Source organism: Nerophis ophidion, linkage group LG21, assembly GCF_033978795.1.
Source record: "Nerophis ophidion isolate RoL-2023_Sa linkage group LG21, RoL_Noph_v1.0, whole genome shotgun sequence".
Taxonomy (NCBI): domain Eukaryota; kingdom Metazoa; phylum Chordata; class Actinopteri; order Syngnathiformes; family Syngnathidae; genus Nerophis; species Nerophis ophidion.
In genome coordinates, this window is record NC_084631.1 from 25,491,631 (window position 1) to 25,506,308 (window position 14,678).

Genomic DNA, 14,678 nt, shown 5'->3' on the forward strand with positions numbered 1-14,678 from the left:
TCAGCAAGTATTAGCTAATATTGAACATCAGAGTACTACATATTTTTGTACTATTAGTTTTCAGCAAGTATTAGCTAATATTGAACATCAGAGTACTACATATTTTTGTACTATTAGTTTTCAGCAAGTATTAGCTAATATTGGACATCAGAGTACTACATGTTTTTGTACTATTACAGTTTTCAACGAGTATTAGCTAATATTGGACATCAGAGTACTACATATGTTGTACTATTACAGTTTTCAGCGAGTATTAGCTAATATTTGACATCAGAGTACTACATGTTTTTGTACTATTACAGTTTTCTGCGAGTTTTTGCTAATATTTTACATCAGAGTACTAAATGTTTTTGTACTATTACAGTTTTCAACGAGTATTAGCTAATATTTGACATCAGAGTACTACATATTTTTGTACTATTACAGTTTTCACCAAGTATTAGCTAATATTGGACATCAGAGTACTACATGTTTTTGTACTATTACAGTTTTCAACGAGTATTAGCTAATATTGGACATCAGAGTACTCCATATTTTTGTACTATTACAGTTTTCAATGAGTATTAGCTAATATTTGACATCAGAGTACTACATGTTTTTGTACTATTCCAGTTTTCAACGAGTATTAGCTAATATTGAACATCAGAGTACTACATATTTTTGTACTATTACAGTTTTCAGCGAGTATTAGCTAATATTGAACAGAGTACTACATATTTTTGTACTATTCCAGTTTTCAATGAGTATTAGCTAATATTTGACATCAGAGTACTACATGTTTTTGTAGTATTCCAGTTTTCAACGAGTATTAGCTAATATTGAACATCAGAGTATTACATATTTTTGTACTATTCCAGTTTTCAACAAGTATTAGCTAATATTGGACATCAGAGTACTACATTTTTTTGTACTATTCCAGTTTTCAACGAGTATTATCTAATATTGAACATCAGAGTACTACATATTTTGTACTATTACAGTTTTCTGCGAGTATTAGCTAATATTTTACATCAGAGTACTACATGTTTTTGTACTATTATAGTTTTCAACGAGTATCAGATAATATTGAACATCAGAGTACTACATATTTTTGTACTATTCCAGTTTTCAGCGAGTATTAGCTAACATTTGACATCACAGTACTACATATTTTTGTATTATTCCAGTTTTCAACGAGTATTAGCTAATATTGAACAGAGTACTCCATATTTGTGTAATATTACAGTTTTCAACGAGTATTAGCTAATATTGGACATCAGAGTACAACATTTTTTTGTACTATTACAGTTTTCAGCGAGTATTAGCTAATATTGAACATCAGAGTACTACATGTTTTTGTACTATTACAGTTTTCAACGAGTATTAGCTAGTATTGAACATCAGAGTACTACATATTTTTGTACTATTACAGTTTTTAGCGAGTATTAGCTAATATTGAACATCAGAGTACTACATATTTTGTACTATTACAGTTTTCTGCGAGTATTAGCTAATATTTGACATCAGAGTACTACATGTTTTTGTACAATTCCGGCTTTCAACGAGTATTAGCTAATATTGAACATCAGAGTACTACATATTTTGTACTATTACAGTTTTCTGCGAGTATTAGCTAATATTTGACATCAGAGTACTACATGTTTTTGTACAATTCCAGTTTTCAACGAGTATTAGCTAATATTGAACAGAGTACTCCATATTTGTGTACTATTACAGTTTTCAACGAGTATTAGCTAATATTGGACATCAGAGTACTACATGTTTTTGTACTATTCCAGTTTTCAACAAGTATTAGCTAATATTGGACATCAGAGTACTACATATTTTTGTACTATTCCAGTTTTCAATGAGTATTAGCTAATATTTGACATCAGAGTACTACATGTTTTTGTAGTATTCCAGTTTTCAACGAGTATTAGCTAATATTGAACATCAGAGTATTACATATTTTTGTACTATTCCAGTTTTCAACAAGTATTAGCTAATATTGGACATCAGAGTACTACATGTTTTTGTACTATTCCAGTTTTCAACGAGTATTATCTAATATTGAACATCAGAGTACTACATATTTTGTACTATTACAGTTTTCTGCGAGTATTAGCTAATATTTTACATCAGAGTACTACATGTTTTTGTACTATTATAGTTTTCAACGAGTATTAGATAATATTGAACATCAGAGTACTACATATTTTTGTACTATTCCAGTTTTCAGCGAGTATTAGCTAATATTTGACATCACAGTACTACATATTTTTGTATTATTCCAGTTTTCAACGAGTATTAGCTAATATTGAACAGAGTACTCCATATTTGTGTACTATTACAGTTTTCAACGAGTATTAGCTAATATTGGACATCAGAGTACAACATTTTTTTGTACTATTACAGTTTTCAGCGAGTATTAGCTAATATTGAACATCAGAGTACTACATGTTTTTGTACTATTACAGTTTTCAACGAGTATTAGCTAGTATTGAACATCAGAGTACTACATATTTTTGTACTATTACAGTTTTTAGCGAGTATTAGCTAATATTGAACATCAGAGTACTACATATTTTGTACTATTACAGTTTTCTGCGAGTATTAGCTAATATTTGACATCAGAGTACTACATGTTTTTGTACAATTCCGGTTTTCAACGAGTATTAGCTAACATTGAACATCAGAGTACTACATATTTTGTACTATTACAGTTTTCTGCGAAGTATTAGCTAATATTTGACATAAGAGTACTACATATTTTTGTACTATTACAGTTTTCAACGAGTATCAGCTAATATTGAACATCAGAGTACTACATATTTTTGTACTATTACAGTTTTCAGCAAGTATTAGCTAATATTTTACATCAGAGTACTACATGTTTTTGTACTATTCCAGTTTTCAATGAGTATTAGCTAATATTGAACATCAGAGTACTACATATTTTTGTTCTATTAGTTTTCAGCAAGTATTAGCTAATATTGAACATCAGAGTACTACATATTTTTGTACTATTAGTTTTCAGCAAGTATTAGCTAATATTGAACATCAGAGTACTACATATTTTTGTACTATTAGTTTTCAGCAAGTATTAGCTAATATTGGACATCAGAGTACTACATGTTTTTGTACAATTCCAGTTTTCAACGAGTATTAGCTAATATTGGACATCAGAGTACTACATATGTTGTACTATTACAGTTTTCAGCGAGTATTAGCTAATATTTGACATCAGAGTACTACATGTTTTTGTACTATTACAGTTTTCTGCGAGTATTTGCTAATATTTTACATCAGAGTACTAAATGTTTTTGTACTATTACAGTTTTCAACGAGTATTAGCTAATATTTGACATCAGAGTACTACATATTTTTGTACTATTACAGTTTTCACCAAGTATTAGCTAATATTGGACATCAGAGTACTACATGTTTTTGTACTATTACAGTTTTCAACGAGTATTAGCTAATATTGGACATCAGAGTACTCCATAGTTTTGTAGTATTCCAGTTTTCAATGAGTATTAGCTAATATTTGACATCAGAGTACTACATGTTTTTGTAGTATTCCAGTTTTCAACGAGTATTAGCTAATATTGAACATCAGAGTATTACATATTTTTGTACTATTCCAGTTTTCAACAAGTATTAGCTAATATTGGACATCAGAGTACTACATGTTTTTGTACTATTCCAGTTTTCAACGAGTATTATCTAATATTTGACATCAGAGTACTACATGTGTTTGTACTATTACAGTTTTCTGCGAGTTTTTGCTAATATTTTACATCAGAGTACTAAATGTTTTTGTACTATTACAGTTTTCAACGAGTATTAGCTAATATTTGACATCAGAGTACTACATATTTTTGTACTATTACAGTTTTCACCAAGTATTAGCTAATATTGGACATCAGAGTACTACATGTTTTTGTACTATTACAGTTTTCAACGAGTATTAGCTAATATTGGACATCAGAGTACTCCATATTTTTGTACTATTACAGTTTTCAATGAGTATTAGCTAATATTTGACATCAGAGTACTACATGTTTTTGTACTATTCCAGTTTTCAACGAGTATTAGCTAATATTGAACATCAGAGTACTACATATTTTTGTACTATTACAGTTTTCAGCGAGTATTAGCTAATATTGAACAGAGTACTACATATTTTTGTACTATTCCAGTTTTCAATGAGTATTAGCTAATATTTGACATCAGAGTACTACATGTTTTTGTAGTATTCCAGTTTTCAACGAGTATTAGCTAATATTGAACATCAGAGTATTACATATTTTTGTACTATTCCAGTTTTCAACAAGTATTAGCTAATATTGGACATCAGAGTACTACATTTTTTTGTACTATTCCAGTTTTCAACGAGTATTATCTAATATTGAACATCAGAGTACTACATATTTTGTACTATTACAGTTTTCTGCGAGTATTAGCTAATATTTTACATCAGAGTACTACATGTTTTTGTACTATTATAGTTTTCAACGAGTATCAGATAATATTGAACATCAGAGTACTACATATTTTTGTACTATTCCAGTTTTCAGCGAGTATTAGCTAATATTTGACATCACAGTACTACATATTTTTGTATTATTCCAGTTTTCAACGAGTATTAGCTAATATTGAACAGAGTACTCCATATTTGTGTAATATTACAGTTTTCAACGAGTATTAGCTAATATTGGACATCAGAGTACAACATTTTTTTGTACTATTACAGTTTTCAGCGAGTATTAGCTAATATTGAACATCAGAGTACTACATGTTTTTGTACTATTACAGTTTTCAACGAGTATTAGCTAGTATTGAACATCAGAGTACTACATATTTTTGTACTATTACAGTTTTTAGCGAGTATTAGCTAATATTGAACATCAGAGTACTACATATTTTGTACTATTACAGTTTTCTGCGAGTATTAGCTAATATTTGACATCAGAGTACTACATGTTTTTGTACAATTCCGGCTTTCAACGAGTATTAGCTAATATTGAACATCAGAGTACTACATATTTTGTACTATTACAGTTTTCTGCGAGTATTAGCTAATATTTGACATCAGAGTACTACATGTTTTTGTACAATTCCAGTTTTCAACGAGTATTAGCTAATATTGAACATCAGATTACTACATATTTTTGTACTGTTACAGTTTTTAGCGAGTATTAAATGTTATATTTTCAGCGAATATTAGCTAATATTGAACATCGGAGTACTCACAATACTAGGAAGTACAAACACAAAAACTCGTCAGTCTCGGGGTCACGTTTACAACCACCTACCTCCACTAGGGGTGTTCCTCCTGCCACGGGACTCGAACCGGCGGCCCTCCAGTCTCCGCCCCAGTACGAGAAGGGGGAGGAGGAGGAGGGCGAGAGGGGCAGGCTGAGGGACAGGCAGGGGGACAGGGGCAGGGAGGGGGGTAAGGGCGGCGTGCTGGCCCCCTTCTTGAGGCCCCCTAGGCGGCTGCGTTGCGGCGGCGGCTGGTACAAACTGAGGGCGGGCGGGAAAGGGTGAGGCGGGGTGCCGCCTGCCTGCCGCACGCATGTGTGCCGCCGCGGGGCCGGGGTTAGGGGCAGCGAGAGGGAAGGGGGCAGCGCGTAAGGCCGGGAACAGGGGGGGTTACTCACGGATTGTCGGAAGGACTGAAGGGGGGCAGTGGGCGGGATCTCCATGCTGGGCTGCTTCCCCGTCGCTATGCTTTTCCGCCGGGGCCGCTGATCTGTGGGCACACACCAACGGGCAGAACGTCAAGACAGGGAAAGTAGGGCGGGGTCTAAGGTGGGTCAAATGGCAGCTTAAGTTCAAGGGGAGGGGGGGGGGGGGGGGGTTAGGTGGTGTATGACAAACAAACCACGCCCTGATTGGATCACCTTGGTTTACTTTTACTTAGACGCACCAAAAAAAAGGAATAAATATTTTATTTTATATTATATAGATAATGATGCTGTATATGAGTTGGGAAATTGCGTTAGATGTAAATACAAACGGAATACAATGATTTGCAAATCCTTTTCAACCCATATTCAGTTGAATATGCTACAAAGACAAGATATTTGATGTTCAAACTCATATTTTAATTTTTTTTTGCAAATATTAATTAACTTAGAATTTCATGGCTGCAACACGTGCCAAAGTAGTTGGGAAAGGGCGTGTTCACCACTGTGTTACATCACCTTTTCTTTTAACAACACTCAATAAACATTTGAGAACTGAGGAAACTAATTGTTGAAGCTTTGAAAGTGGAATTCTTTACCATTCTTGTTTTATGTAGAGCAACAGTCCGGGGTCTCCGCTGTCGTATTTTATGCTTCATAATGCGGCACACATTTTCGATGGGAGACAGCTCTGGACTGCAGGCGGGCCAGGAAAGTACCCGCACTCTTTTTTACGAAGCCACGCTGTTGTAACATGTGCTGAATGTGGCTTGGCATTGTCTTGCTGAAATAAGCAGGGGTGTCCATGAAAAAGACGGCGCTTAGATGGCAGCATATGTTGTTCCAAAACCTGTATGTACCTTTCAGCATTAATGGTGCCTTCACAGATGTGTAAGTTACCCATGCCTTGGGCACTAACGCACCCCCATACCATCTCAGATGCTGGCTTTTGAACTTTGCGTCGATAACAGTCTGGATGGTTCGCTTCCCCTTTGGTACGGATGACACAATGTTGAATATTTCCCCAAAAAATTTGAAATGTGGACTCGTCAGACCACAGAACACTTTTCCACTTTGCATCAGTCCATTTTAGATGATCTCGGGCCCAGAGAAGCTGGCAGCGTTTCTGGATGTTGTTGATAAATAGCTTTCGCTTTGCATAGTAGAGCTTTAACTTGCACTTACAGATGTAGCGACAAACTGTATTTAGTGACAGTGGTTTTCTGAAGTGTTCCTGAGCCCATGTGGTGATATCCTTTAGAGATTGATGTCGGTTTTTGATACAGTGCCGTCTGAGGGATCGAAGGTCACAGTCATTCAATGTTCGTTTCCGGCCATGCCGCTTACGTGGAGTGATTTCTCCAGATTCTCTGAACCTTTTGATATTATGGACCGTAGATGTTGAAATCCCGAAATTTCTTGCAATTGCATTTTGAGAAACGTTGAGAAACTGTTTGACGATTTGCTCGCGCAGTTGTGAAAGAATGAGCATTTTTTTAGGAAGCTGTTTTTCTACCCAATCATGGCACCCACCTGTTCCAAATTAGCCTGCACACCTGTTGGATGTTGCATATAAGTGTTTGATGAGCATTCCTCAACTTTATCAGTATTTATTGCCACCTTTCCCAACTTTGTTGTCACGTGTTGCTGGCATCAAATTCTAAACTTAATGATTATTTGCAAAAAAAATAAAAATAATGTTTATCAGTTTGAACATCAAATATGTTGTCTTTGTAGCATATTCAACTGAATATGGGTTGAAAAGGATTTGCAAATCATTGTATTCTGTTTATATTTACATCTAACACAATTCCCCAACTCATATGGAAACGGGGTTTGTAATCTAACTAAGAAGCGACATCAAGGACACAAAAGCAGGTTGGTGAAAATAAATGATGTCACCACTCAAATAAAAATGGGCGTGTCAGGGAGGAAGGTGACCAAATGTGCAGAAAAATAAACTTTTGAAACTTTGCTGGTATATTTCAAATGTTTTTTTTGCTCATTTTCATGTCACCTTGCCAAGATGGCTGCCCTTCTTCCTCCCTCCTCTCACTCATTTTGCTTTACTGCCAGTATTTGACGTTCCCTGCACACTGGCCCACATCTGCAGACCTTCCTCCTCCTCCTCATCCTCACGGACCCCTCGCCGTCTCTCTTTTCACTCGTCCGCACGGCTTCTTTTCAGCCGCCGCGTCCACTCCGGCCCACGCTCGCGTCTTTGTCCGACTCTACACAAGTCAAGAGACCGCCGGGGGTCCGGATGCAATGTAAGGGAGCAAGGACGTCACCTTCATAAAGTTGACATTATGAACGCACTCTAAGGCATGGGTGTCAAACTCTGGCCCGCGGTCCAAATCTGGCCCGCCGTTTATTTTCATTTGGCCCTTGATGCAATATCAAATTAACATTAGAGCTGGCCCGCCGGTATTATACAGCGGCGGTGTCGCTGCAACACCGCATTCACATTTAATACTCATACTTGCTAACTCACATTTTTCAGTGCCCCTCCCGAAAATCACCAGGGGGCAACCATTCTCCCGATTTCCCCTCGGACAACATGATTGAGGACGTGCCTTAAAAGCACTGCCTTAAGCGTCCTCTAAAACCTTTTGTCATGTCCACTTTTCCTACGTAGAAACAGTGATATATGCGGCTTTTACACACACAAGCGATCGCCATGCACACTTGGTCAACAGCCATACAGGTCACACTGAGGGTGGTCGTGTAAACAACTTTAACACTGTTACAAATATGCGCCACACTGTGAACCCACACCAAACAAAAATGACAAACACATTTTGGGAGAACATCCGCACCGTAACACAACAGAACAAATACCCAGAATCCCTTGGAGCACTAACTCTGCCGGGACGCTACAATATACACCCCCGCTACCCCTTACTCCCCACCTCAACCCCGCCTAACGCAACCCCGCCCACCTCAACCTCCTCATGCTCTCTCAGGGGGAGCATATCCCAAATTCCAAGCTTCTGTTTTGAGGCATGTTAAAAAAAACTAATGGCAGTGACATGTTGGCATTTTTTTTCCATAACTTGAGGTGATTTATTTTGGAAAACCTTGTGACATTGTTAAATGCATCCAGCAGGGCATCACAACAAAATTAGGCATAATAATGTGTTGATTCCACTACTGTATATATCGGTATCGGTTGATATCGGAATCGGTAATCAAGAAGTTTATTTTGATATTTACCCCAGAAGGCTGCAAATACAAAAGAGGCATTCAATTTCTATTTAAATTTTATTTGATATGCCACCGATTCTGTTCATAACTTTTATGGACAAAATTTCTAGGCGCAGTCAAGGCGTTGAGGGGTTCCGGTTTGGTGACCGCAGGATTAGATCTCTGCTTTTTGCAGATGATGTGGTCCTGATGGCTTCATCTGACCGGGATCTTCAGCTCTCACTGGATCGGTTCGCAGCCGAGTGTGAAGCGACCGGAATGGGAATCAGCACCTCCAAGTCCGAGTCCATGGTTCTTGCCCAGAAAAGGGTGGAATACCATCTCCGGGTTGGGGAGGACACCCTGCTCCAAGTGGAGGAGTTCAAGTACCTAGGAGTCTTGTTCACGAGTGAGGGAAGAGTGGATCGTGAGATCGACAGGCGGATCGATGCGGCGTCTTCAGTAATGCGGACGTTGTACCGATCCGTTGTGGTGAAGAAGGAGCTGAGCCGGAAGGCAAAGCTCTCAATGTACCGGTCGATCTACGTTCCCATCCTCACCTATGGTCATGAGCTTTGGGTTATGACCGAAAGGATAAGATCACGGGTACAAGCGGCCGAAATGAGTTTCCTCCGCCGTGTGGCGGGGCTCTCCCTTAGAGATAGGGTGAGAAGCTCTGCCATCCGGGAGGAACTCAAAGTAAAGCCGCTGCTCCTTCACATCGAGAGGAGCCAGATGAGGTGGTTCGGGCATCTGGTCAGGATGCCACCCGAACGCCTCCGTAGGGAGGTGTTTAGGGCACGTCCAACCGGTAGGAGGCCACGGGGAAGACCCAGGACACGTTGGGAAGACTATGTCTCCCGGCTGGCCTGGGGATGCCTCGGGATCCCCCGGGAAGAGCTAGACGAAGTGGCTGGGGAGAGGGAAGTCTGGGTTTCCCTGCTTAGGCTGTTGCCCCCGCGACCCAACCTCGGATAAGCGGAAGAAGATGGATGGATGGATGGATGGATGGATTGATATGCCATTGCTATTTTTTTATTTGTATTATTATTAGAAACTCGATTTCGCATGTCACTATAAAGTTATATAAGTCTTGCTTGTTCAATATTCAATGCAAAACATGTTTGGGTCCCTAATAAATGGTTAATTTGTTCAACCTTGGCCCGCGGCTATGTTCAGTTTAAAATTTTGGCCCACTCTGTATTTGAGTTTGACACTAGTGCTCTAAGGGGTCTCGACTCTAACGGGAGAATGCGGTCCTCTCCAAGGTTTCTCATAGTCATCATTGTCATTGTCACTGTTACCCACGTCCCACTGGGTGTGAGTTTTTCCTTGCCTTTATGTGGGCTCTGTACCGAGGATGTCGTTCTGGTTTGTGCAGCCCTTTGAGACACTTGTGATTTAGGGCTATATAAATAAACATTGATTGATTGAAATGATGAAAGACACAATTCCAAGACAAGTGCACTTCCCCTTTAAGAGGACTGCAACATGCATAGTAAGAGGTTGCAGAGCAGCAGCTAGTAGAGTGCATTAAGAAGCACTTCCATGGCTGTAATTAAGCTCATGTTTCTTTAGATGCATGCTATTAAGTGCAACGCTGCTACTGGCAGCTGGACAGACTGCCAGCTCGCTCGCTCCCTCCCACGCGCCGCCCACACTCATGTCGAATCGCTGCTGACATTTCTCCTCTTTGACGGCGGAAGGAGTGATGAAATTAGGGGAAAAATGACTTCAATCATGGTGTTGGAGAACGACGAGCACATGTCTGGAGGAGGAGGGCGAGGAAGGAGACATTTGACATCTTGTTCCTCTTCTACTCCTCACGTGCACGAAGTGGATGGAAGTGGGCGGCCGTGCACGTGAAGCCTCGTTCACGCCGCGTTTGATTTCAGAGTCTGCGTCCCGATGTTTTGTGTTTGCGAAAATGGAACCGAGCATCCCTGTTCAGACGACCGGACCAGGTTTCCGGTTGTCATGGAGACGTACCGTTACTGCAGTTACACGATCCACAGACATGGAACACACGCCACAATATGGTGGTTAAATTATCCAACATTAAAATTTCTCTTATCTCCATGGAAGGAAGGCCAGTTGAGTACCTGAGGCCGTATCATGACAGTTTTTTTTAAATATTTGAGACACTGTTGGGACGTTTGTCAGAATTGATTGACAACTATTTTCCAAATTGAACGATTTAACTATAATCCACAAAGATGGAGGACATGTTGCAACACGATCTACAAAAATGGAGGACATGCTGCGAGACACGAACTGCAAAGATGAAGGACATGTTGCAACACGATCTGCAAAGATGGAGGACATGTTGCAACAGGATCTGCAAAGATGGAGGACTTGTTGCAATACAATCTGCAAAAATGGAGGAATAGCTGCAACACGATCTGCAAAGATGGAGATGTTGCAACACGATCTACAAAGAGGAAGGACAAGTTGCATCACGATCTACAAATATGGAGGACCTGTTGCAACACGATCTACAAGGAGGAAGGACATGTTGCAAAAGGATCTGCAAAGATGGAGGACTTGTTGCAATACAATCTGCAAAAATGGAGGAATAGCTGCAACACGATCTGCAAAGATGGACATGTTGCATCACGATCTACAAAAATGGAGGACATGTTGCAACACGATCTACAAAGAGGAAGGACATGTTGCATCACGATCTACAAATATGGAGGACCTGTTGCAACACGATCTACAAGGAGGAAGGACATGTTGCAACACGATCTGCGACGATGGAGGATATTTTGCGACACGATCTGCAAAAATTGAGGAGATGTTCCTACAAGATCTACAAAGATGAAGAACATGTTGCAACACGATCTGCAAAAATGGAGGACATGCTGCTACACGGTCTAAGAAGATGGAGGAGATGTTTCAACACGATCTAAAATGATGAAGGACATGTTGCAACACGATCTGCGACGATGGAGGATATTTTGCGACACGATCTGCAAAAATGGAGGACATGTTGCTACACGATCTACAAAGATGGAGGAGATGTTTCAACACGATCTACAAAGATGAAGGACATGTTGCAACACGATGCGCAAAGATGGAGGAAATATTGTTGCAACACGATCTACAAAGAGGAAGGACAAGTTGCATCACGATCTACAAATATGGAGGCCCTGTTGCAACACGATCTACAAGGAGGAAGGACATGTTGCAACAGGATCTGCAAAGATGGAGGACTTGTTGCAATACAATCTGCAAAAATGGAGGAATAGCTGCAACACGATCTGCAAAGATGGACATGTTGCATCACGATCTACAAAAATGGAGGACATGTTACAACACGATCTACAAAGAGGAAGGACAAGTTGCATCACGATCTACAAATATGGAGGACCTGTTGCAACACGATCTACAAGGAGGAAGGACAAGTTGCATCACGATTTACAAATATGGAGGACCTGTTGCAACACGATCTACAAGGAGGAAGGACATGTTGCAACACGATCTGCGACGATGGAGGATATTTTGCAACACGATCTGCAAAAATGGAGGACATGCTGCTACACGGTCTAAGAAGATGGAGGAGATGTTTCAACACGATCTAAAATGATGAAGGACATGTTGCAACACGATCTGCGACGATGGAGGATATTTTGCGACACGATCTGCAAAAATGGAGGACATGCTGCTACACGATCTACAAAGATGGAGGAGATGTTTCAACACGATCTAAAAAGATGAAAGGACATGTTGCAACACGATCTGCGACGATGGAGGATATTTTGCAACACGATCTGCAAAAATGGAGGACATGCTGCTACACGATCTAAGAAGATGGAGGAGATGTTTCAACACGATCTACAAAGATGAAGGACATGTTGCAACACGATGCGCAAAGATGGAGGAAATATTGTTGCAACACGATCTACAAAGAGGAAGGACAAGTTGCATCACGATCTACAAATATGGAGGACCTGTTGCAACACGATCTACAAGGAGGAAGGACATGTTGCAACACGATCTGCGACGATGGAGGATATTTTGCGACACGATCTGCAAAAATTGAGGAGATGTTCCTACAAGATCTACAAAGATGAAGAACATGTTGCAACACGATCTGCAAAAATGGAGGACATGCTGCTACACGGTCTAAGAAGATGGAGGAGATGTTTCAACACGATCTAAAATGATGAAGGACATGTTGCAACACGATCTGCGACGATGGAGGATATTTTGCGACACGATCTGCAAAAATGGAGGACATGCTGCTACACGATCTACAAAGATGGAGGAGATGTTTCAACACGATCTACAAAGACGAAGGACATGTTGCAACACGATGCGCAAAGATGGAGGAAATATTGTTGCAACACGATCTACGAAGAGGAAGGACAAGTTGCATCACGATCTACAAATATGGAGGACCTGTTGCAACACGATCTACAAGGAGGAAGGACATGTTGCAACAGGATCTGCAAAGATGGAGGACTTGTTGCAATACAATCTGCAAAAATGGAGGAATAGCTGCAACACGATCTGCAAAGATGGACATGTTGCATCACGATCTACAAAAATGGAGGACATGTTGCAACACGATCTACAAAGAGGTAGGACAAGTTACATCACGATCTACAAATATGGAGGACCTGTTGCAACACGATCTACAAGGAGGAAGGACAAGTTGCATCACGATCTACAAATATGGAGGACCTGTTGCAACACGATCTACAAGGAGGAAGGACATGTTGCAACACGATCTGCGACGATGGAGGATATTTTGCGACACGATCTGCAAAAATGGAGGACATGCTGCTACACGATCTAAGAAGATGGAGGAGATGTTTCAACACGATCTACAAAGATGAAGGACATGTTGCAACACGATGCGCAAAGATGGAGGAAATATTTTTGCAACACGATCTACAAAGAGGAAGGACAAGTTGCATCACGATCTACAAATATGGAGGACCTGTTGCAACACGATCTACAAGGAGGAAGGACATGTTGCAACACGATCTGCGACGATGGAGGATATTTTGCGACACGATCTGCAAAAATTGAGGAGATGTTCCTACAAGATCTACAAAGATGAAGAACATGTTGCAACACGATCTACAAAGAGGAAGGACATGTTGCATCACGATCTACAAATATGGAGGACCTGTTGCAACACGATCTACAAGGAGGAAGGACATGTTGCAACACGATCTGCGACGATGGAGGATATTTTGCGACACGATCTGCAAAAATTGAGGAGATGTTCCTACAAGATCTACAAAGATGAAGAACATGTTGCAACACGATCTGCAAAAATGGAGGACATGCTGCTACACGGTCTAAGAAGATGGAGGAGATGTTTCAACACGATCTAAAAAGATGAAGGACATGTTGCAACACGATCTGCGATGATGGAGGATATTTTGCGACACGATCTGCAAAAATGGAGGACATGCTGCTACACGATCTAAGAAGATGGAGGACATGTTGCAACACGATCTGCAAAGATGGAGGACTTGTTGCAACACGATTCACAAAGATGGAGGACATGTTTCAACACGATATGCAAAAATGGAGGACATGCTGCTACACGATCTGCAAAGATGGAGGACATGTTGCAACACGATCTGCAAAAATGGAGGACATGATGCTACACGATCTAAGAAGATGGAGGAGATGTTTCAACACAATCCAAAAAGATGAAGGACATGTTGCAATACGATCCGCAAAGATGGAGGACATGTTGCAACACGATCTGCACAAATGGAGGACATGCTGCTACACGATCAAAGAAAACGGAGGAGATGTTGCAACACGATCCGCAAAGATGGAGGACATGTTGCA

The 14,678-nt window shown here is 40.0% G+C and overlaps 1 protein-coding gene across 12 annotated transcripts in view; it reads right to left on the reverse strand.

The window, feature by feature from the left end:
• Nucleotides 1-14,678, reverse strand: part of syngap1b (synaptic Ras GTPase activating protein 1b) — a 390,106-nt gene that overhangs the window by 136,281 nt on the left and 239,147 nt on the right. For 8 of the 12 annotated variants that reach the window (XM_061882348.1, XM_061882347.1, XM_061882345.1 and 5 more), the window contains one exon: nt 5,646-5,737. In XM_061882348.1, the coding sequence (XP_061738332.1) occupies nt 5,646-5,737 (92 nt within the window). Of the gene's footprint in view, nt 1-5,297; nt 5,738-14,678 lie in introns of all 12 variants that reach the window. The other 4 variants (XM_061882342.1, XM_061882344.1, XM_061882341.1 and 1 more) reach the window with 1 other exon arrangement.